Below are 25,102 nucleotides of genomic sequence, written 5' to 3'. Positions count from 1 at the left end.
TTACATATTTAATAATAAAATAAAATGTGTAGCAAATTAAAGAATAAATCAATTTAAAAACTAATAATAAAATAAAATATGTCTAACAAATTAAAGAAAAAACATATGTAAAAAGTATTAATAAAAAATGTCTAAGAAATTACAAAAAAAAATAAAATATGTAGCAAATTAAAGATTAAAAACAATTTAAAAAGTATTAATAAAATAAAATATATGCTAAACATTAAAGAATGAAAACAATTTAAAAACGTAATAAAATATGTGAAACAAATTTAAATTTTTTTTAAAAACTAATAATAAAAATAAAATATGTGTAACAAATTAAAGAACAAAAATCTATTTAAAAACTAATAACAAAATAAAATGAGTAACAAATTAAAGAATAAAAAATATTAAAACTATTAATAAAATAAAATATATGTAATAAATTAAATAATAAAAGAAAAAAAATTATAAACTTTTAATAAAAAATATATATATGTAAAAAAAATTAAAGAATAAGTAAAAACTTTTAATTTAAAATAAAATATGTGTAACAAATAAAAGAATAAAAACTTAATAAAAATAAAATACATAAAAGAAATAAAAAAAAAAAGTTTATAAAAAATGAATGAAAAAAAAAGACGCAGATGAAAATCAAATAATATCCATAAAATATTCTTTGATAAAAGTCAGAGAAAAAAGATAAGTTTAAAGATTAAATATACAAAATTTGTTTTTCCATCTGTTGGTCCAGGACACTTCTTCCTTAATTGATGCTACAACACACAATGATATTTTAAACAATGTTCTTCCAACTTTGTGTGAACAGTTTGTCCATTTTCCTGTTTCAACACGTGCACAATGTTCATAAAAACAGTTTGGACCTCACTAAAGCTCCTGTGGCTCCATCATCACGTGGATCAAAGTACATACTGTACGTATCCAGAGAGGACTGAGGCAGTAATTCATCATTTCTCCAAACAGGTTCAAACTGGTGTTCCATAGTAGCATAGCAACAGCAGTAACCATGACCAGCGACTTCCCACAAGCATCTGTTAAGTGCTGCTGTTAAAAAAAAATGAGGTGCCTGGTGGGTACAGAGTGGGAAACACACTAAACACCTCCATCTTTTCAGGTACCATGGAAACAAAATGGTCTATCAGAGAACTTATACAACTGTAATATACTCCATCACAGGTTTAATCTGCTGCAGCCAGGTTATTCATTGCTGCTCCACAACAGTCCTCTAGTCTAGTTCAACCAATCTGCAGGCCGTGCATAAGGTAATAACAGTACAACACTACTCTGTAAACATTTTGATGTGACATGTAGTTACTTTTAGCCTCCACCGAGAGGTCAGAGGTCAGGTTTGTCTATAGTAAAGCGTTAGAGGAGCTAGTGGAGATTCAGCGTGTTGAATGTTGGATGTTGAATCGGTGGCGTAGCTCGTCGGTGAGAGAAATCACTCGAGTACGAGTAGAGTCATGGTGAGAGTGGTGTGAAAATGGTCGACAAACGCCGCTTTGTTTCATATACGTATCATAACAACAGCTTGTATATCCGCTGTCCTCGGTCTTCCAGTTTCCCTTTTAAAATGATGAATACAGACTACCGCCGTCTGCTGGTGTGGAGAGTTATTTCATCTCACGCAGGCACAGAACGTACGTGCTAACTGGTCGTCGGCTGTAGTCTTTGCGATGTGTTCAAATGCAACTTTTTGGCCGAGACAAAGGCAACATGAGGCGACGCAATGGTGGCCTTCATCGCAGCTAATTCTTTGATGACGTTTTGGTGCATCTTGGCCTTTAGGCTAGATCCACACTAACACGTTTTTGCTTTAAAACGCATAATTTGTGCTCCGTTTATGCCGCACTACTCTGGGGAACCCAGAATAACGTTGACTTATTTTGTCACGTCAGCCATTAGTCATGTGACTCGTCGGTATCGTCAGTCCCATGAGTCAGTGAAGCTAACGTCAACCAAGACCGTTTCCTAAACCTAACTTCCTGCTGTGAAAACAGACTTTTATTTTGAAAAGACACTACACATGTAACGAGCGTATATTGACACGCCATCCCCGGTCCGTCCAAGAGTAACACAAGAGGGGTACCCCGTGCGTCGGTCTCCGATACCGAGAGGCACTGACCAAGCGGCGGGTTTTTGATGAGTTGGGAGTGAGAACGTGTTGCAAAATAAGTCACCAGTTAGTTTAAGTTTCGCACAGGACATGAACAGCGGTCTGCTGGGTGTAAGTCCTGTGTTTGTTTGACCTCTGACTGTCGAGTAACGCCGCGGGTGGGTTTATATTGGAGTTAGTTGAAAGCCCAGTTCGACGCTTACAGTCGCTAAAGGATGCCTCCATGCATCAGCATCTGATGCCGAGGGGCACTTAACAAACGGCGGTATTTTATGAGTTGGGAGTGAGAACGGGTTGAGTACACAGTGGCGTTTTACAGCTTTTTCTCTGAAAACGACGCTATGAGAGCCGTGAGAGTGAACCAGGAGAGTAAAGTTGTAGTCGGACAGATAAACAGTGAGCTGAAACTCACTATGAAGCTCCGTAAAGCCGAGAAGAGCTGCTGGTTCAGATGGTAATTCTCTGTAGGTTCATTCATGAGTCCTCTTTCACATCATGATTTGATGCATTACTACATTATTTTTATATAATTAGAGCTTAACCTTGTTTTAATGTTATGATGGGATAAATGTGGAGGAAAAGCAGCAGTTAAGTCCTCCACAGAGCAGACGGACGTTTCCTGCGTAGTTTGGGGATTTATTGACATTTCGGTCAAGGAAACTTTCCTTTTAATTAGTACGCAGAAATTCTTCAAACTTTATCAAAAGGAAGTGAGCATTTAAAGTCGTAATCCTTCCCAGTGGGACGAGCTTCCCACCGTCGGCAGGAAATCACATCACGTTAGTATTCAAGCCCACGCTGCAGACTTTACTCAGCTCCGTCTACAAGTTATACGTCCTCTCTCTTCATCAGATGTTTATTCTCTCCTTACTTCACCTCCCTGAAGTCTTTATATTCATGCAGCAGTGACCCAGGTTACTGTCTCTCATACATGATCACATGTTCTTTGTCCTCTGTGAAGCCCCTTCAGGCCCGTTTCTTTAGAGCCTTTTGTTAACACGGTGGACGTGTTAATGATTCTCTGGAAAAAGGCAGATGGTCTTCTCCTATTCACCGTCATTCACCTCTTCGTCTTCATCTCACTTTAGTTTAACTTCTACTTCGAAACTACAGTCTGATTTGACTTTAAAAACTTGAAGTACAGACACTAATCAAGTGGCATTTTATTGCATTGAATTAAGTTACGGACTTCCTGTTTGATCTCTGCTGTGACGATCTGTTATGCGTTTTAAGTTTTTATGGGTTTAACTTTGTGATATAACTGCACAGATTTAATGTAAACCCCAAAAAGGTTGAATCCAAAAGTTTTTCTCCAAAACTTAGATTTTTTTTAACAAGAATTCTTCAGTATTAACTGGTAGAAAAAAGGTCTAAGAGTGTCTGAAATGTGTGTTAATCACACGGCCAATCATCACATTAAATCTCAACATTTTATTTAATGATTATTTTCTTTACTAATTAATTAATCAAATCAATCAAACGTTATTACAGACACAGTGTCCAGATAATTAGGGTCATTAAATTTATCTTAATAAATTACACACAAAAGCATAATAAGAACTCGTGGTTTAAAAATAATATATATCGGTGTCCTACAGATTATTTTCTCGATTCATCTTTTTATCATTTGGTCTATAAATTGGTACAAAAAATTGTTTTAAAAATGGCCATCACAATGTCCCAGAAGTCAAGATGATGTCTTCAAATGTTGGTGTTGTTTCGTCTATGTTCTATTTCTTACAGTATCATAGAAGACTAAAAACATAATTTAAATATTCACATTTGAGGAGCAAGAACCAGTGAATATTTGTAATTTTTGCTTAAAAATGACTTACAGTAAAAAATAAATTGATTTTTAAATTTGTGATAATTTTTTTTCTTCCATTTCATTTTAGCTCAAATTTTATTCATTTACTTATTTATCTTTTATATCTCTATATTACTTTAAAAAAAACTTTTACGTTTTTATTTTCTATTTTTATTGCATTTATTGAATCTTTTTTGAAAGTTATTCTGAATGTTTTTGTATATACTTTTTGTGGTTTTATTATTTATACTTATTCTATTATAATTTATATATATATATATATTTTACTGTAGTTTGTTTTTTATGACTTTGAGTAACTGCTGATCATTATGAATTATTTTATTCTAATCTATTTTATTAACATTTTACTACTTTTAACATCTTAAGTTTTGTCAATCGCTTGTAAAGCACTTTGAAATGCATTTGATTTATTTGAAAGGTGATATATAAATAAAGTTTGATTGATTGATTGATTCATGTGTTGCAACGTCTCACACTGTATATAAATCAGAAATACAACTTGTGTATTTTCCTTACACATAAAAACAGAGGAAAACATTTAGTGGATGCTGATGGCAGCATAAATGTGATCATGTGTGGTCTCAGAGGGATTTAAACCTCTGGAACAGTCTCAGAGAGTCGGATCTTTAGGAGCTCTACAGTTCACATGTTGGAGCTACGAACGTTCAGCGTGACAGCAGCGATTAATCTGAGCTCACTGGGAGAGTCTTGGAGTCACTTGTGAAGGTCAGAGGTCAAACGGCTGTCAACAGTCAATGCCGGCGGCAGACTTCTCGGCGGACCTTCGTCTCCAAGGCGACCGGTTTACAGCAGCAGGGAGTGGCTCCCGACGCCCGGTCGGGGCTCACCGTGCGACACGGCGGCCGCGTATAAATCACTCCCCGAGGAAAACAATGAGGCCATATGGAGCGCTCTCATAGAGGACGACGCGCGCACACACACACACACACACACACACGTTGCTGTCGGCCATCTCCACATCTCACAACACGTGGAGGATATGGAGCTGTGCTGATCTTCTCTGTTCGTCTCCTGAAGCCTCAGACGGAGAAAAGCTCCAGAAAAAATCCTCTTAAGTTGTTTTTGTCGTAATTTTAAAAAGACCAAACTTTTTCGAGGTTATTTTGTTTGTCTGTTTTTTATCTTGTTCAATAACGATAATACAAATAAAAACAATATTTTTGAGGCATCCTAGTGACCTAATGGTTAAGATGCATACCATATAAACTAGGGCTGTCAAATTTAACGTGTTAACGCAAATTAATTTTAAGGCCACTTATTTCTTTAACTCAGTCGATTCAAAGGTTGTAGCGGCTCAATTTTATAGCTAGAGTGAAGATACTGGCATCATATGAAACTAGAACACCTGATGAATCCATCGGTACCAACCATGTCATACTAGCTTGTCATGAAGGAGGTTAAATAACGCTCCAAACTTGCGCTAAATTCTGGCGAGGAAAAACTGGCATGGCCATTTTCAAAGGGGTCCCTTGACCTCTGACCTCCAGATATGTGAATGTAAATGGGTTCTATGGGTACCCACGAGTCTCCCCTTTACAGACATGCCCACTTTATGATAATCACATGCAGTTTGGGGTCAAGTCATAGTCAAGTCAGCACACTGACACACTGACAGCTGTTGTTGCCTGTTGGGCTGCAGTTTGCCATGTTATGATTGGAGCATATTGTTTTATGCTAAATGAAACCTGTGAGGGTTTCTGGACAATATCTGTCATTGTTTTGTGTTGTTAATGGATTTCCAATAATAAATATATACATATGTTTGCATAAAGCAGCATATTTGCCCACTCCCATGTTGATAAGAGGATTAAATACTTGACAAATCTCCCTTAAGGTACATTAAAGGAGCAGATAAAAAATGTGCGATTAATTTGCGATTACTAATAAATGCCAACAGTGGAATCAAAAATACTAAAAAGAGGGTTTGTTTCGCTGTAGGCGAGAAGCTCATCTCTAGAAAAGGAACATTTTGTTCTGAACATCCTCCTCTTTCTGCTGAATCACATCTCCTCCTCTTCCTCCTAATCTGCTCTTATAATAACACTGGAAATCCCTCCTGCCTCCTCAGCTCCTACATGTCCTCCTGATCGCTCTTCATCAGGCACAATTATTACAGTTTCACATGTTGATAAATCATCAATAAGTGTTTCAGGTTGTATTCTTCCCGTGACTTCCTAAAAGCTCTCTGTCTGTTTGTCCTCCTCACTTCTTCACCTCTTTTTAAAGGTCACAGTTCTTCTGTTTGTCTCTTCCTGCCTCCTTCACCTCTACAACGAGGTCACAGCTTTCTCTCTGACACCATTTCTCTTTCTGTCTCCTCTCTTTAACTTTCTATAAAAAGCTCCTCGTGTCTCTCTTTTACCTCATTCACCTACTTAAAGTGTAGGTCAAAACTCTTTATGCTTTTTTAATATAGTTTTTCTGACCTAAAAGCCTCATCGACACTGGGAACGTCAGGAGCGCGTGGCAGCTGCAGAGATGCGCAGCAAGACGCGCGTCTCACGCCGGCGGTTCAGACAGTGAACAGACAATGAAAGTGATCTATTGACTGTATATTGACATCATATCAGGCTTTTATTCTGAAATATGCGCCGGACAGTGTTGTAGAACATGCAGTGACTTGCAGAGCTCCATGAATGAATATAGTACGGGGTTTTAATTGTGGATTATAACTATTATTTACAAATTACCACACGTTTCTAAACCTTTCTCTGTCTAAAATAAATATAAATTATATTTATAATGAAATGGCCATTATGAAAGGCAAACTCAATGTAGAAAGAAAGAGCTGACAGCAGCAGCAGAAACACAGCAGACACACAGCTGGTGTGAACACCCGACGCGTGAATCACGCAGCCGCCACGCAGCCGCCACGCAGCCGCCACACACTCCTGACGTTCCCAGTGTAGACGAAGCGTAAAGCTGCAAAGATAAAAATTATTGTTCCCTCTAATATCGCAAATCATATCTAAATTCCAATGTCAATTGGAATTGCCAATTCCTAATTAGATATTTTTTCAAAATCGCGCAGCCCTACCGCCTGTTAATGATATATACATGTCTATAAACAGTTAATAAATGCTTTATAATATTTAAGTATACCTTAACTTAAATCACGTTTCAAGAGTTCTGTTTATAATTATAAAATCATACAGAGTAAATACAAATGATTGCTTTAACGGTAAAAACACCATAATCAAATATCTATAATAACTGTTTATCTGTGATGTAAAGTTGAATTTCTTTGTAGTAACATGAATAAAACCAGTAGTGTCGGCTTCATTCACCTTCACTATAAAGACACATGAAGGTCATTCTCTCCTCTCTCTCCTTCAGACTACACTGGGTATGTAAATGTGTGTTTACTGGTGGGATTAATGTGTTTATGAACACTAACTCTTTGAGCACATACTGCACACGGTGACGGACAGACAAGTTAAAGTGTCATCGTCCGTCTACCGATCTCTACTGGAGGTGATGAACACCGTTCTTTTAAAAGATACTTCCTATAAATCACCATTTCCATATAAATACCATGTTAACGTTGAGATTTGATTTATTCACTGTGATGATGATTTATTCGCAGTAGAAATATTAGATGTAGGTCACTGCAAAATTGCCTCATGAAGTCAGAAACTTGTCTGAGAATATGTGAGCAATCCCACCTTAAAGTGGCAACAGACGTGTTTTTTGCTTTAACTTATCATTATGAAGTAAATGTTGATGCACAATGTGATGGCTGTAGAATAATGACACCATCAGTGTTTAGATTGGTTTCCTGTAAGACTCGCTTTCACTATGCAGTTCTGTCTGCCACCGGGTACCGTATGACTTCTCGGGAAAAGAAGGCTCCATTTACGGCACAAAGGAAGTGCGTCATCCAAAACACAACAAAAACAGGAAGAAGATGGTGCCTTTAATTTTCCCCGGTAGCTATCGGTCGCTATGCCCAGTTACCAAATACAGCAGTATCAATGGAAGTTCTCTGCAGTTACTATTCCCAGTAGAGGAAATGGCAGATGCTGGAACAACTGGAGTAACTGTGGAAAACAAAATGCATTGTGTCCTGTAAAGTGTTGCCAACTCGCACTAGCTGCAAAAGTCGGCTAAATGAGTGGCTAGATTTTAGATTTTAAATCCTGAAAACAGAGCCATGAGGAGGTGCAGAAGTCTAGTTATCCCTCAGAACACTTGAATTACAATATGCTGAAAGGTTATTATGGAATTTTTGCTTTTTGTCAATGGAGTTTGGTGGCTTTGAAGAGAGCGATATAACAGCTTCAGTTCCCCGTCTGATGGGGTCGAGGTTAAGCATATTTTAGCCACCTAAAAAAAATCTATATCAGTTGAAGTGTAGCCTGCTTTATATTTAGAATATTTTCATTGCTTTACCTCGCCATCAGACAGCCCTTATCGACGGGGATCTGAAGCTGTTATATCGCTGTCTTCACCAGACCAGACTCCATTCACAAAAACAGCAATTTCACCTCTCAGAACGTGGTTGGTTGCTCGTCTACCGCTGCATCGATTAGGTTAGTATGTTTGTGTTATTGTTTGACTTTTTGATCTGAACTAACGTGGCGTACGTATATATACTGTACATGCAGCAGCGTCATCATGCAGAAACCTACGTCAGGTTATGTGGGCTTGAAATTTGACGCTAAAACATACGTACTTTGACCAATTTCTGAATCTTCTGATTTGAATACACAAGGAACACCACTGGGAAGCTACAGAATGATATAAAAATCACCCTTTAAATTGCTTATAGATACAGTAGGAGGCTTTTCTTCCTGCTAACTAACTAGAGAAGGTGCTACTTCCTCTGTAATTCTCTTTATGGGGCATTTTCACTAGTTTCTCTTCTTTTCAGCCTCATCATTTTAGAACAAATACAATTCTCCTCTCCTCTTTCATCTCTTACTTCCAGTGCTCTCTCTCTCTCTTTGCCGTTTTATCTCTGTCTCTCTCTTGAACACAATCACTCATCCATTCGATGCACTTCATGACAACTAAAGCGTTCGCTTCTGTGACGCTTCATGACTCTTTCCTCCTCTTCAACACGGGGGTCAAACCAGGACAGACGTACTGTAGCTGCTCATTCTCAGAGACAACCTGCACTTTCCTCCAAACAGCCAGCGTATATTTTACCGTACAGAGACGTCAAACCACAAAACTTTACGTCTCCCATCTATTAATCTCCCCCTCCTGTCTGTCTGTCTCACTTTCTACCCTTTCACTCGCTTTCTCCCTCTCGTCTGTCTCACCCTCCCTCGCTCATCCACTCCGCCGCGACTCTCTCTGTTAGGCTATCAGTCTCTGCCGGGCTTAGCGGCTCGTTCCTAATCAGCTTACTGCCAATGAGACTAAGCCTGAGCTGAAAAGGCGATTGAGGGAGGCAGTTTAGCCACTGGCTGACAACTGGCAATAGCTGGGGGGGATGGTGTCAATAAAACTTAAAGCGGGGAAGGGGAATAAAATATAGAAATGAAGCTAATATATCATCTCGGGTTTTAAGAGAGAGCAGACCGACTTGAGTGTGAAGATAGAGAGGGACAAAAGAGGAAGTATCTCAATGTATTTCAGCGTTAAAGCGTCCCTTCTTGTGGCTCTGGGGGGGAAAGTCTTCATCTGCTAAGCTACGCTGCGGCTCTGTGAGGCCGTGAACTACCACAATGGTATCAACTCTTTTAGTGTCAACATTTTCGCTTGCTGGCTGGGCTGCTTTTTTTCCTTTTTCTCCGTGGCTAAGCCGTGGATAAAAACTGGGATGTTTTCCAAATGGCCCAGTTTTAGAGTTCCCCTCGAAATTCCAGCCCCGGCTGCCCCATTAGTTACAGTGCGAGGCGCGCTGGAGAACAAAGGTTTGGCCGTTGAAAGCTGTTTGGATGGGGGAAAAAGGCTGCGGAGGGAATGCTGCTGTCGCTGCTGCGAGCAGAGCCGGATGTCCAGAATCAAAGAGATGCTCTCATTTCTCGGTGCTTCATGAGAAATGGGTTCGTCTGAGGAAGAGGAGGAGGAGGAGGGGGGATTAAATATGTGAACATCTCCCTGGATTGAGGGTGGAAGCTAAAGACCTGAATGTAAATGTATGTGAAATGTGCTTCATTTAACATGCGACCAGCAGTGGATCACCTCCACAGGCCTGTCAGCCTCTGGCATGTACTGGCATGTATGGACGAGCACGTCATGGCATCACTGGACAGATTGTGAGGTAAAATACTCAAAGTACCCAAATCATGGAGGAGTGGAGCTCATGTTAACATCATCAAGCCGTAACATCATGCACAACCGCCGTTAAGTAAAAGATTTATGTGGTTGAGTGGTGCAGGGATGATGTATTCCTGTAGGCCAACCAGGAACTTAGCATCACCCTGGCATGGATGTATTAAGAGAACTGGATACAGCACTGGAGGAAGGCTCCCGTTTATTCCTATGCGAGGTGCTCAGTGGCGCATGAAGCCAAAATGGCTCAACTTCCGATTGATAAAGTACCCAGATCATCGGCGATCTTCCTCATCCATTGGGCCTGGGGATGCACCAATACCAATACCAGTATCGGGTCTGATACTGTGCTCATGTACTTGTACTTGCAAAACGGCTCCGATACAACAAAACCGATACCATTTTACAGCAGCGCGACGTCAACCTCTCGTCACCATCTTTCGGGTCCTCACGCTCCACCTCCCCGACTGTGCGGGCGAGAAGGGCCGGTGGTGCACCCGAACCCGCGGGGCCGGGATCCCACCTCCGCCTCCCAGCCCTCGCTCCAGCCTCGGTCTGGGTCTCATTCACATGAACGGAGGAAGGGAAATAACTCTGGATTCAGCTATTAGTGCATTTTACAACTTTTAGTTCCTATTGATTTAAATTTGGGCTATTAGAGTGTTCGTACTGGGGAGTTTATTCACCTAAAAAAAACGTATCTGCTGAGTGACGGACGTCTCTTTCCCAATGTAAGTCTATTGGATAAAGTCTTTTTGGGCCCAATGGCGTCACGTGACGGACACGGACGTTGTAGTGCCGCCGTTTGGCCACTACGAAAATTAGCTTCAACAACCGGCGCTCTTCCTGGAGGCTTACACCCTGGTTCCCTCGACAAAAAGTCAAATGGGATTTTTCCATTGGGTTTTGAATTATTGCTGAAAATATCTGTGGCAAACACGCGTTTATGATACTTACACGTTTTGTTCAGCAAGATAATCTCCACAAATGAACACCACTTTTATGATTTCTGAAGCGTGAATGCAATCGCCAGAAGTAAAAAGCTAACATTAGGCTATAAACAAATTACACTACGGTTGCATGAGCGTGAGTATACACAACGAGTCGCCCCCTGCTGGCTATTAGAAGGAATGACAGTTTAATAGTTCGTCAGTGTTGGCTTCACTTTTCAGACCTGGAGTCAGCTGCCTGCACAGAACGCACAAACCAAACTCTGGCTCTAGAGAGATCCTTTCACGTTTTTACGTTACCTGAAGGTAACTACGGTAACATGAGCCGCAGAGTTTAAAGCCGTGGTACCAAGAGCCGCTGCCTGACATCTGTTTCTCCTAAAGTAGTGTTATTATGGTGAGGATACACATTACCGCAGTCTTGGAAAGGGAGGAGTGAGCGGAGGGGCACTCAGTTGGTTGCAATTTGCAACCACACCTTTAGATGTCACCAAATCGTACAAACTGTACCTTTAAATATAGAATACAAATAATCTTGACCTTATGTAGGATCTCTTTTAGTCTCAAAATTGCACACTCAGCTTTTAAAATGAACAATTGTTGAACCCTTAATTCCTTGAAAGCTCACGTTTTGCAGCTTTTAATCTCATCACAGTATGCGGTAGGTAACGTGGCTGGTGGAGAGGGAGTGTGTGGGGGGGCGGAGGTTGGGTGGGCTGGGCCTGGCAGCACCCATTACCCTCTCTGTTCGTCTGTTTGTCTGTCTGCTAACCTCCGCCAGCATCCAACGGCTCATTGGTCACAGTTTGCAGGGGGGGAGGAGAGGAGAGGGGATCACAGGCTTACAGGGAGGGGCTGCAAACCACACACAAATTATACACCCTCCCCTAACACAGCTGGTCGCATAACAAGGAAAAACATCCTCCTCCATCGAGTGTGCCGGGCAGGAAAATATGATACAGAGTCCGCCCCCCCCCCATCCTCTTTCCCCTTCACTGCGGTGGAGATTTAACTGGAGCTGCTCTCAGTTTGTAAAGTTTTTTAAACGCTCAGATGACTTTTTGACTCTCTCCTGACACCTGCTCTCCGACAGGCTGAAAAAACCCCAAAAATGGGAAGTATTTAGCTTTTTCTCCCGTCCTCTGGTGGAGAAGTGGTGGCGGCAGCGGCGGCAACATCTGGCCAAGAAAAACTGCTGAGTTCTCCAGTTTGTCCTCAGCGCTGGCGAAGTCTGTGGGTCCGATTTACATTTCTCGAAAACCAACACAGACCAAAGTGGTCGCCTTGACTCCCAATCTCTCTGAGGAAAGAAATGCAGCGAGGAATTTCTCTTTTTCTTTCTCTCAGAAAAAAAAAGCTCTGGAATCAGGCTCTCTAAATACAGAAGAAGAGGGGGAAAAAAAGCTTTGAATGAGAGGGGGGGGGGGAGAACAGATGAAGGAGCAGAGGAGCGAGAGGAGAAAAAAATATCACTGGAGGGCAATTATCTGGGCTATTTCTGGAAGACTGCTTTTCCATCCTCCAGTAGGGACGGAGGGAACAGGGAGGGTCTGTTTGGCAGCTGGCTGGAGGAGGTGGAGGGTGGAGAGACAGAGGCAGGGGGGGGGGAGAAAAGAGAAAGAAGGAAGAAGTGAATGGGACGTCTGAAAACTAAAGACTGACCAGTACAGTGAGTACAGCAGGGCTCTGCAGGGCCGAGTCAGTAGGAGTACAGAGGGAAAGATGAAGGAAAGGAGTGGGAGGAAGGGAGGGATGGATGGATGGAGGTGAAATGGTGACGTAAAGAGACAAAGACAAGATAACAGAGGGACTAACGCCAAAGGAAAAGAGCTCTACAGAGCTGTGAAGTTTGGTCTTCAGCTAGTAAAGACACGTAGGAAAAGTTCATGCTTCAAGGCAAAAAGGAAAGTTGGCAAACGGAGGTATTTTGTATATACAGTTCCTTTTGTTAACACCTTATTTTGAAAACTGGACTTCGTCTACTTCCTCTAACTTCTCCAAGGTCGTCTCTAACTCTCCCGTCAGCTCCGTTCTCTTTATCCATCCATGGTCAGCTCCATCGGGGCCGTTTGAATGTATTTAACATAAATGTCAGTATCTGGGTGCTCTACAGTCGTAGCGTCGGCCCATTTGACCACGGAGATGAGAGTGACGGCCGGCTCGCAACGTTACCGCGATACGATAACGTTTCCTGTCCAAGAAAGAGTTAGCATGCAGCTTTAGCTCTGCTCTGTCTAGCTCTGCTTTTCCTGTCAATGTGTGAAACCCAAAGTGTTTCCATCCTTTACTGGATGTGTAGTATTTACCACGTCGGATTTAACATGGGAGGGTGCAGCTCGTATCCACGCAGACCCTCCAACGTTTTCTGCTTTCTGCGGTTTGTTTTGGTTGACGGATACGGAACGGATATGACGTCACGTTACTCAGACTACAACAATAAAAGCGGTAACTTCCTTCTACCTCCACATAGACTCAAATGAAGCAAAAATATCGATTCTGGCATTACAAAAATCAATTTCCCACCCCTAGTATTTAGTACCCTAAAACAGATTTGCAATGATGCAAATTAAAACTGGAAATTCCCTCAAGGCGTTCCTGAGATATCACGTTCACAAGAATGGGACAGATGTGAGTTCACAGTGACCTTTGACCACCAAAATCTAATCAGTTCATCCTCGAGTCCAAGTGGACGTTTGTACCAAATTTGAAGAAATTCCCACCAGGCGCTCCTGAGATATCACGAGAATGGGACGGACATACGTACGGACAACCTGAAAACATAATGCTTAGAGACTGAAGCTTCATTACCAAAAAGAAGACAAAAAGTCTGTCAAGTCTCGGGTTCATGTAATCTACTATATGAATGGAATGAAATCCTCTCTGACCTTTAAAAACAATAACGAGTAAAGTAAGACGTCAGCCGGAGCCAACGAGCCGTAACAGCTACAACTTTCACCCTCAAACTGCTCTCATCAAACCCGTCACACCAATTCTGCTGCTCATTTTCAGGTCCTGCAATCAAACTGAGTGAAGTGAGGCAAATTTACACCGTGTTCTGTAAAGTGCAAACATTTCAGCGGAAAGAGATCAAGAGAAGAGATGAAAGAGACGCAAAAAAAAGACAACAAGAAAGGCAAAGAACTCGTTAGCGAGTTGCAAAAAAAAGCCCAAAGTGAGAGCAGACCTGATGGTGCTGAGCGATACAACGGGCCTGTAGCTGCTGCTGAGGGCTTTTAACTGAGAGACACGGCGAGGATTAGGAAAGTAGGAGAGAGAATAGAGGACAGGCGGAGGAGAGAGAAGGAGGTCGGGAGAACAAAAAAAACTGAGATTAAAAAGTGGGATGAAGACGGAGACAAAGTCGGAGGAGAGAGAGACAGAAAGAAGATGGGAAATAAAGTGAGAACAAGAAAGCAACACTGAGAGAAGGAGGTGAAGGGAAGATGGAGAGAGGTGAATGGAGGGAAAGGTAGAGATGGAGGAAAGGAAAGAAAAGAGGGGGAGAGTTGAGGAGAGTGAGGGCACTTTTCTAGACCAGGAAAATGGGATTGTTTTTAGGAATTGCTTTTTCAGGTGGCCGCCTCAAGCTGGTAACAGATCTAGAGATTACTGAAAGACTAGACGCCCCAAACATAAAGACTCTTTACACCAACACATGCAGAGTTTTTCTTGTTTTGACGAGCAGAAAAGAGCACATATTTAATGATAAAGAACATCACGTTTGACATTAGTAAAGGCTAGGGCTGTCAAAGTTAACATCAAGTTCATGTAAATTTGTTTTAACGCCACTAATTTCTTTAACGCATAAACGCAAATTGTGATTTTTAGGTTGTAGCGGGTTCAGCTTTAAAGCTAGAGTGAAGATACTGGTATCATATGAAACTAGAAAGTGAAGTGAAGAAGAGTTTGGTTGTAGCGTTAGCAGGATATATCCAGGATCCAGCAGCAAAATTGAGCGGCAGCAGACATGCTCGTCTCAGTGTGCAGAGCCCTGAAGCCCCGCCCCCGCTGCTGAACAGAGCGCCAATCGTTTATTCAAAGTTTATTATTATTATTGAACGTGTATAAAAGTGTGAAGTCGATCAGATGAAGCGGTTTTCGAGATATGCAAAGGACACCGAGACAGACATTCCTCGCTTTATAGTTAGATTGAGTGTGCAAAGTAGGGTTGGGTGATTGAGCGAATATATTTGGCTATCGGCGACTGGCTGAGTCCATCGTCTGGCTGTTTTTTTAGATCCGATTTTGGTCATTTTATTTTGCTAATTTAATGGTCTGCCTCCGAGGGATGATAGACCTGCTGCTCAGTGAGAGAGACAGTGGGGAAAACAGCGGGCCGGCATATTTTCACATCTAACTGTGAATTAAAGGGACTGTTTGTAACTTCTTACACGTATAAATCATTGCGTGTCGGTGTCCCATGTGCGCTCGCATTTGGCTACGCTGTTCCAACACAAACTACACGGAAGCACCAAAATCGCAAAGTTCTATCCAGTGAAGCCCGTCTTGCAAAACAGTGTTAACTCTTCCTGCTCCAGCCTCCCGACCGCGGTCAGAAGACACAGGGGAGACCGTAGCTTTGGTGTCAAGCAGGTGTCGCTGTTAACAAGCAATTTCTGATTCTTACATAAAGTCCCTTTAGGGGTTTATTTTGACCAAACCAGAGTTGCTGATTGTTGGAACAGTGGAAAGACTAACCAAGATGGTTTTAGTGAGTTTGAATTAACTGTATTTTACGAAGCTCCGCCGCTCGTACAGCTGAAACTACGGTGGGGACATATCGTGGGTAATAATCTAAAAGGTTTCTTTCCGTGTGTGCAGGTAACATCAGCTCATCAGCAGGTATTTGTCTGTTTACGCTGCACAGATGAATTGAATTTGATTTGTATTTCAGGCTTCCTGAGTTCAACAGAAGTGAACCAAAATGCAACACAGCCACAAAATAATACATCAACGTCAAAATCAAGATAAAGCAATGAATGAAAATGTGCAGGCGGAAGCCACAGCCAATCTCACTAAACAAGAAGAACACAATTTAGAAGCAAGCTGCAAACAATCCATCAATAAGATTTGGATATTATCATCATCTATAATGTAAACAGTTGTACTAAACTTTGGGTAGTTTAAAGGTCAAACAAGATAAGCACACGACAGTGGCCAGAAAGTGCCCTGAATAGAGAGACAGAAGAAGAGGAAATATTAGGAGCAGCAGCAACAGACGGAGGGAAGAGTGGAAGAGAAGAAGAGAAGAGCTCCAGGCTGATCTTCAGAGCCCAACGCCGAGCAGCTAACCCTGGAGGAGCACTGGAGGAGGAACCGGGAGAGGGAGGGGAGGCCGGAGCAGCACAATGCCTCAGTGTAGCCCCTCAGCGAGGCCTCGGAACAAGGCACAATGGCTGCACTGTCAGCAGGCCTTCTCCTGCACTCTCATAGGCCTCCCTGACACCAGGCCTCTCTCCCCTTTCTCAATAAGCAGCACAACAACCTTTTCAGGGGCCGGAGCAACGGTCTGCTCCTCCACCGCCGGCCTGAAAGAGACCATTCTGCGCTCAACGGTCGCTGTTTGAGATGTCTTTTTTCCCCCCTTCATTCCAGTTCTGCGACTGACATGCTACGAGAGAATGGGGAGATTATCACCATCTTGTTGCTCGCTATATAGGCCGCGGGGCATTTTCCTGCTCCTAATGGCTTGTGGGTAGAGCTACTGAAAACTGGAAAACCGCAGGGGTCGAAAACATTGTTGTGCATTCAACGCGACAAAGTGCAGAGTTCAGCGATTTCTGGATAAATGGACGGAGCCGGAGTCTCTCCATTCAGGAAGAGAGAAAGGAAAAATGAAAGAAAGTGCAGAATGAATGATTCATTGACGAGACGGGAATGCATTTTAAAAATTCAAACAGGTCGAAACACTTCAGGATGGAGAGAGCGTCCATTCTTAAAAAACACAGCAGACGGGGGTCTTGTGCCAGTGAAGCCCCCTCTTCAGACGGATCAAAGCTAAACATAGAACTGGAGATGGTCCTTCATTCATGGAGCATGTCGGCGTTCCAAGGAGGAGATTGGCCGTTTCTGGCAGCAGCCATTAGCCAACTGGAGCGGCTCAAATCCAGCAGCCTCTCAGCTCTGTTGGAGTCGGTTTGGTGTAATCGTGGCTTCTGCTTGCAAACTTTGATAAACACCGGGGTCAAATTATGTGTCAAGACACAAAAGTTCATTATCTCCTGCCACCAAAGCTTGATTGGAGATGTCTGAGAGGACTACTCTATAATCTAGAAGGGTCTTTCATGCTTTTAGCTTGTAGAAAGTCCTCGTTAAAATAGCCGTTATAGAAGGAGAGATGAAGAACATCAATATAACAGCTGATGCCAGACTTTTGAACAGCAGCTAGTGTATGTTTTTGATTGGTTAATCGTCTACGAAATGTCAAAAACAAATCGGTCTGAGGTGACATCAAATGGCTTGTTTTGTCTACAGATGGAGAGAAATGCTACAGGAATGAGTCCTTAAACCTGAAAATGAGTTAGCATTTTAGCACTTCCTGTTCCCTCGTGTGGAAGTCAATGGGTTTTTAGTTAGATGCCTGAATAAGGTCTGTGGTTAACACAAGCTGAAGAGATTTGTGTCTTAAAAAAGGCGGCTAGATGAGACTACTAGACGTCATCACGCCGACTCGTCCGCCTCTACAGCCTCGCTGTGTGTATACTCGTGCTCATGCGACTATGGTTGTTTATGTTAGCTTTATACTTGTGGCGATTGCATTTCAAAAATCATAAAAGTGGTGTTCTTATTTTCTGCAATAATCCAAAACCTTTCAGTCGAGGGGAACCAGGGCGAAGCTAACTAAAAATATGTCATCCTGGGAGCACTCTGTTGGGAATAGTTAGTTTGATGCAATGGATATCTCCTCTAAAGCAAAAGCAGCAGAATAGTCACTTAAAGCGAGACGGAGACCTTGAGATGATGAACAGCGGAGCTCCAGAATGAATCATTGTATTTGGGACATCGAGGATCCACTCCAAAAAAAAGTGTTTTCATTTAGTCGCCCCAGTTTTGTCCGTCCTTGAGAGACTATTGTTTGGAGGATGAATGAGACACTTAAGCAGCAGATTAAAGCCTCATCACACAGACAGACAGACACTCTGCTGGAGTGTCCTCGAGCAAGACACCGCGGCATCACACCGCCGGCTTCACTGAGCCGAGGCCGACCTCTGACCTCCCCGTGGAGGGGCGTGAACACAAAAGGCAATTTCCCCACGATGATCAATAAAGCATCACGTTACCACCTCCTAAAAGGGAAGAGCTGTAATGTCTCACAATTTGTGTCATCAATCATCTTGTCAGTTTTTCTTTTTTATCCCGAGATGGCAGCTCTCGGTTGATTTTGGTCCAAATTGTGAGATTTAGTTTGTATTTAAGGTAAATTTTCTAGTTTTCAGTGTTCTCCTTTTCAGATTTTTTTGGCATTTTCTCTGTTTTCTTTTTATGTTTTTTGTCGTTTTTCAGTTTTTTTATGTTTCCGTTATTCAAAGTTTTTTTGTTGGATATTTTTCAGTTTCGGTTTCTGTTTCTTTCAGCGTCCAGTTTACTGGATACTATATGTATTGTTGTTTTTTAGTTCATTTTGAAACAACAAAACAAACGTTCACAAACGTCCCCAAAAACAACATCAGCAACGGTACAAAGAAACTTCACAAACATAAGATTAATATAAAATAAGCCAGTATAGATACAGGAAAAATATTCATATACGACTAAATAAATAAATAAATAAAAAGACATTTTTAAAAGAATATACACAACTAATATATATACCGTGTATGCGTCGAGTTTCTTTTAGCTTTTCTAGCGTTTTCTTCTTTCAGCGTCTTTTTTCTGTCTGTTTTTATGTGTTTCTGTTTCTTAGTTTTGTTTCTTTGTTTTTTCATTTTTATTGTTTTTCCAAGTTTTATCTGTTTAAATTTTTCAGGGGCTTTTGATTATTTTTTTCTATTTGTTAGTTTGTTTTATTCGTGCATTATTCTCCGTTATTTTCTTCCTCTGTTCTTTAGTTTTTTCTCTTATTTTTCAGGGGTTTTCGTATCCGTTTGGCAGCATTTTAGTTTTTTGTCTGCTCAATCTTTCTGTTGGTTTCCGTCTGTGTTTTTCCTTTTTGTCTGTTTCTCTGTTTTTCATTTTCTTCACTTGATGTTTTTCACTTGTCTGTAATAACATGAACTCCCAATGAATTGTTGGCTGGTTGAAAGGTAAATAATGGAAAACACACCAATGACAGATCGGGGCGTTCAGGGTTCAGCGTCTTGCTCAAGGACACGAGGACGGGAGGAGTAATTATTTTTTTTAATTATTGGTTTTATTCCGTGGAGAGCAGAGTGACAGAAACATTTAGTTGAAGAACGTTTTATAAATAACAGGGCTGTCAAAGTTAACACGATAATAACATGTTAACGTGAATTTGTTTTAACGCAACTTGTGATTTTTATGTTTAAAGCTAGAGTGAAGATACTGGCATCATATAAACTAGAAAACCTGATGAATCCATCGGTACCAACCATGTCATACCAGCTTGTCATGAAGGAGGTTAAATAACGCTCCAAACTTACGCTAAATTTTGGCGAGGAAAAACTGGCATGTCTATTTTCAAAGGTGTCCCTTGACCTCTGACCTCCAGATATGTGAATGTAAATGGGTTCTATGGGTACCCACGAGTCTCCCCTTTACAGACATGCCCACTTTATGATAATCACATGCAGTTTGGGGCAAGTCATAGTCAAGTCAGCACACTGACACACTGACAGCTGTTGTTGCCTGTTGGGCTGCAGTTTGCCATGTTATGATTGGAGCATATAGTTTTATGCTATATGCAGTACCTGTGAGGGTTTCTGGACAATATCTGTCATTGTTTTGTTTTGTTAATTGATTTACAATAATAAATATATACATAAATTTGCATAAAGCAGCATATTTGTCCACTCCCATGTTGATAAGAGTATTAAATACTTGATGAATCTCCCTTTAAGGTACATTTTGAACAGATAAAACATTTTATTTGACTTGAAGAGGCGCTAAAAAGACTCCAAACTGCAATACATGAGAACTAAATATACACTAAGCAGACTTATCAAACTCCTCGGTGGGTCTGAGACCAAATACAGTGAATTATCAGGACAGGAGGCCGAGCAAACTGCAACCAGATGACGAACCGCAGAACGAGGGAGGAGGGAGGAAAAAGGGGGACGGGGGTGGGGGGGGGTTCCCCTTAATCACTAAACAGCTGCTTCTATAGGACTCCTATAAAGATTCACCTAAAACCAACATTAACTGAAAGGGCTTTAAAAACAGAACCATCGGAAACCAATTTCCACCTACACCAAACAAACCCGCAGCTTTTCTCCTCGCTGCAGAAAACCCATTAAAGTGGTCTGAAAGGCTCGCTGTGGATCAGCCCTGTGAATGCATGTCGTGAGAGGAGGTGGTGGTAGTGTGTGTGGGGGGGCGGGAGGGGGAGCACCAACCAGAGACAAATCCTGGCAAGAGGAGGTGGAAGCAGAGAAAATCCCACAAGAGTTGAGAAGCAAAAAAAAAAGAAAACACAAAAGTGAGCATCTGTCCTCCTGTCGCAGGTGATTATTCCGGGCGACAGGAGAATTGCCGCCTCATCATTACGGAGCGAAGCCACCGCCACGCGCCAGAAAAGAAAAGATGGGTGGTTTTGACCCCCGAGTGGCGGAGGAAGAACGGCTCTCCATCCATCTCGCCTTCATTCAATCGAGCATCTGCTGTTTGCATTGAGGATTATTTACCGTCTTTTGTGGGACGGAGCAAACACAATGAAATATGGATTCATGTACTTTAGAGGTATTGTCTATCAGGACTGTGATGGTGGTTGACTTTACAGGTAACAGTGTTAACAAGAGGAGAATACATATATAGTAATTATCTGAAGATGATAGGCAGGAAAAAGGAGCTTTTAAAGATGTTAGCACGACAGCTGTTATCTTTATGAGGTCATGTTTACTCGACATACATCAGAGCCGTTTAATGTGCTCACAATATGGGGCAGACTTTCATATCAGAGCTGATGTAAAGAGAGAAATTAGTGTTTCAAAAGTGGATTTGACTCCATCTATTTGACACATTAAAGTTTACAGGTGCGTTAGCAACACGTTCTCATACCGGCGCTTGGTCAGACTCCTCAGCGTCACTTTTCAGTCGCTCTAAACACGTTCTTAAAGTTGTGAATTAAACAAAAACACTTGCTTAGGTTCAGGCAACAGAACCACTAGAGTTAGGTTTAGGAAAAACAACAAAATGACTATGTTTGTACAGTGAAAACGTGACTTTACGTTGTGAGAACGAAACACAAACAAACAGCTGATTGTAAAGTGAAAGTGAAACATAACGCATATGACGCGAACAGCGGTCTCCTGGATGAAAGCCTTGTGTTAGTTGGACCCATCCACCTCCCCTTCCACCTTCCCGCCCAGTGTGTCTCTGTCGCTCTTTAAGGCCCAGAAACACCAACCCGACATCAGAGAACTAGCGGTGACGAAGGCCACCAGTTGCGTCGCCTTACGTCTCCTTTGTCCAAAAAGTTGCACTCGAACACACCGTAAAGACTACAGCCGACGGCCAGCTACTACGCACGTTCTGCGCCTGTGTGAGAGGAAATAACTCTCCACACCAGCAGGCGGCGGTAGTCTGTATTCATCATTCAAGAAGGGAAACAGGAAGACCGAGAATGGTGGATATACAAGCCGTTGTTATGATACGTACATGAAACAAAGCGGCGTTTGCCGACCATTTTCACACCACTCTCACTCACCACTTAGCTTCATTCCAGATGTTCATGTCGCTGTTAAGATATCGTTTAAGCTGAACAGCCAATCACAGTGATTTCTCTCACCGACAAGCTCCACCGCTGATTTAACATGCTCCATCGGCTGAAAAAACTCCAACACACACAGACTAGAGCTGACGATGCGGGACACGCTGGAAAAAATAGACCGACAGACGCTCACCGACGGCCCCAAACTGTCTGACCGTCGGCTTGGTGTATCAGGCCCTTTAAACTACGTCACGACAGCACTTTCTCTGAGTGTTTACTGTTGCAGCGGATGGGTTCACATTGTAGTAAACAGAAAGCCCGGTGAGTCTCATACCGGCGCTAAAGTGTGCCTTGTACGGTGGTATCAGACACCAACGGCCGTGACAAAGCGTCAGTATCTGACGCCCTTGGAATGAGGACGGGCTGGCATTAGATTTTACAGGTGATACTAATAAAGTAGTGTCTCTCAGAGTTGTGTCTACATGCTTATACAAGTTTATTTACCCATTCAAGAAAAGGGTGAATTCATGTGACGGTTGTTTTAATGTCTGTTTTATAATATAACCCATTTTTAAAACTTTTTATCTTTTATCTATTTGATCTTTCTTTGTAATATAGACTTTATGTCCTCAGCAAAATGAGCTGATTGATTGATTAGACCGTTATTAGTCAGAGTCAAAAACTACCAGCGGAGGATGGTAATTTCCTTCTGCAGCAGACAATGTATATTATGTTCAACTAATGATTCCTTTAATCAATCATTTAGTCCATAACATGTCAAAACATAGTGCAAGAAGAGCCCAAAACAAGACTCCAGAGTCCTGACTGCTGGATTTAATCAACCAATAGTCAAAAACCATCAAGACGTGTAGTCACCGTAACGTCCACCACTGGACTACGGATTTGAAGACTTGAGGCTTTTTGGTATTTTGTGTGACCACATTTAGACGAGAGGGTGGAGCTGGGGAGGGATACGCATTGCTACGCCCCAATCCTGACTGACAAGTCGCCGTGTGAGGAGTTTGACTTCAGGGATTTCTGCCAGAAATCTCCTTACTTTTAGGCAACAACCCTACTTGGTTAGGTTTAGGAGAAGATCATGATTTGGGTTAAAGTAAACCCTTTCTGGCAGAAAGACCTCCAAGCAAACTTCTCCCGTGTGCCACAATCTTGGTTTTTGGCCGTTGCCGTGACACTAGATGGTGGAGCTAAATACAACCCAACGCTGAATAAGACAGGTTATAACTAACTTTAATGAACTGAAAACACACTGTGAAAGGGTTAAATTTCTAAGACGAAAACACGGACAACTCCCAGAACGGACAACGCTGTGGTAGTGACCTGTCAATCACAAGGTAGCCCCGCCCTAAAGCATCCCCTGCTTTATGGTCTATCTGACTCTAAATGGGACCATAATTTACTAAATGAACATCATGCTGTATTGAAGAAGACTTGAAACCAGCGATTGAGACCATAAACTCATGATTACAATGTTTGCTGAGGTAATAAATCAAGTGAGAAGTAGGCTCATTTTCTCATAGACTTCTATACAATCAGACTTCTTTCAGCAACCAGAGGAGTCACTTTCCCTGAACCCTGATTTGTCCTCTTTGACTTCAGTTAGTTTCCTACATTTCCCAGAATGACTTCCGGCATGTTGTTCATATACAGAAATACATCGGTAGTGATTTTATCATTGAAGACAGACAGAGCTATTTCAGTTGAGGTAAAGTGAGAAAGAAGTAGGCTGTGTCTGCATCTCTCGGCCATTTGAAGCAAAAATGTTCTTACAGGAATCTGAATAAACTTAAGAAACCAGTTAAAAACAGCTGATCAAACCTGCTCACAAGTATAAAACATGCCGTCCACTAACCTTTTTCCCAGGGTGCTGAGCGGCGTGCTGAGGCTGAGAGGAGCTCGAACAGGTTTGCGGTAGCGTCCGGTCAGTTTGGCGGCAGACGGTTCCCTCTTCGGGGACTCGGCCTGGCGAGCCGGGCTGGCGCCGGGCTTGATGTTGAGGTCCTTCAGGACGTCGTAGTTGATCTTGGAGGAGATCTTCTTCTGCTCCAGCATCATCTCGATGGCCTCGTCTGCGGTGTTGGCTCGGATCGGGGGGTGCTTCCTCGTGGGTCCTCTGGGCTGTCGGGGAAAGAACCAAACCAAAGTACAAATGAGCTGTTGTCAATAAAGAAAACCTGCATCATAATGAGCAAAAACAAGTGACTTAAAAGTGAGTCAATGGCAACGTTTAAAGGGGAGGTGTGCTCTATTTCTCAAGACATCATCATAAACTTTGATAGAAAACAAACTTTGATGGAAAACAGGTGTGATATCTGCAAAAAACAGACTTTATTCCATGAGCTGACATTTTGGCAACCTTCTGCACTTGAGGAATAAACTTTAGCTTAGCTTTCCGAACAAATGGATGCATGAAACCATCTGTATCCAGTAAGTGATCAATGATTCATATATTTAAAGAGAATATTTAGTACCTCCTAATCATAAGTCATTCAGCTTTTCAACAGCATCTGTTTTGAAGGTTAAAGTTTGAAGGTTAATTTCCTCCACTGCTGAGGCTATACTTTGCGCTAAATGCTAATATCAACATGCTAATACACTGATGTTTAGCAGGATTAGTATTTAGGATTCATCCTCATTAGGACATGAATGTCTGTACAACATTTCATGGCAATCCATCCAACAGTTGTTGAGATATTTCAGTTTGGACCAAAAGGTAAGGTGACCTTGACATCCCCAAAGCTGTGCGGCTAGCGTGGCTAATAACGGTGTTAATGGTACCACTACAGGTACAAATATCAAAAGTTGTTGTTTATATGACTCCCTTTTGTTGTTACCTCAGCAACAACTACTCTTCCTGTGGGTTCATATTGAAGCTTTTGCCCTGGCTGTGACTGCAGCACCACATTTTTAAAACCAGTCATGATTAAGACCTTGTAGTCGATCTAACTTTACTAAATTTACTCCAATTCCACCCGGCAGACGAGGGTCAGAGGCTATCTGGGAATATTTTGTCTTCCTATTAAACCAATTAGGTCGCAGATGGGGAAGATTTGCGAGAGGAACGTCATCAGCAAAGCAAACGGACAGCTGAACACATTTCTGTAATCGGCCAT

The 25,102-nt window shown here is 41.9% G+C and overlaps 1 protein-coding gene across 1 annotated transcript in view; it reads right to left on the bottom strand.

Moving 5' to 3' along the window:
• Positions 1–25,102, bottom strand: part of LOC119474766 (transcription factor IIIB 90 kDa subunit-like) — a 123,488-nt gene that overhangs the window by 24,064 nt on the left and 74,322 nt on the right. Inside the window, exon 16 of the mRNA XM_037747029.1 lies at positions 23,842–24,107. Within this exon, the coding sequence (XP_037602957.1) occupies positions 23,842–24,107 (266 nt within the window). The remainder of the gene's footprint in view (positions 1–23,841; positions 24,108–25,102) is intronic.

The sequence above is a fragment of the Sebastes umbrosus genome, chromosome 16, assembly GCF_015220745.1.
Source record: "Sebastes umbrosus isolate fSebUmb1 chromosome 16, fSebUmb1.pri, whole genome shotgun sequence".
Classification (NCBI taxonomy): Eukaryota; Metazoa; Chordata; class Actinopteri; order Perciformes; family Sebastidae; genus Sebastes; species Sebastes umbrosus.
The sequence above is the reverse complement of the archived record's forward strand: the minus strand, read 5'-3'. Positions and strand labels throughout refer to the sequence as shown.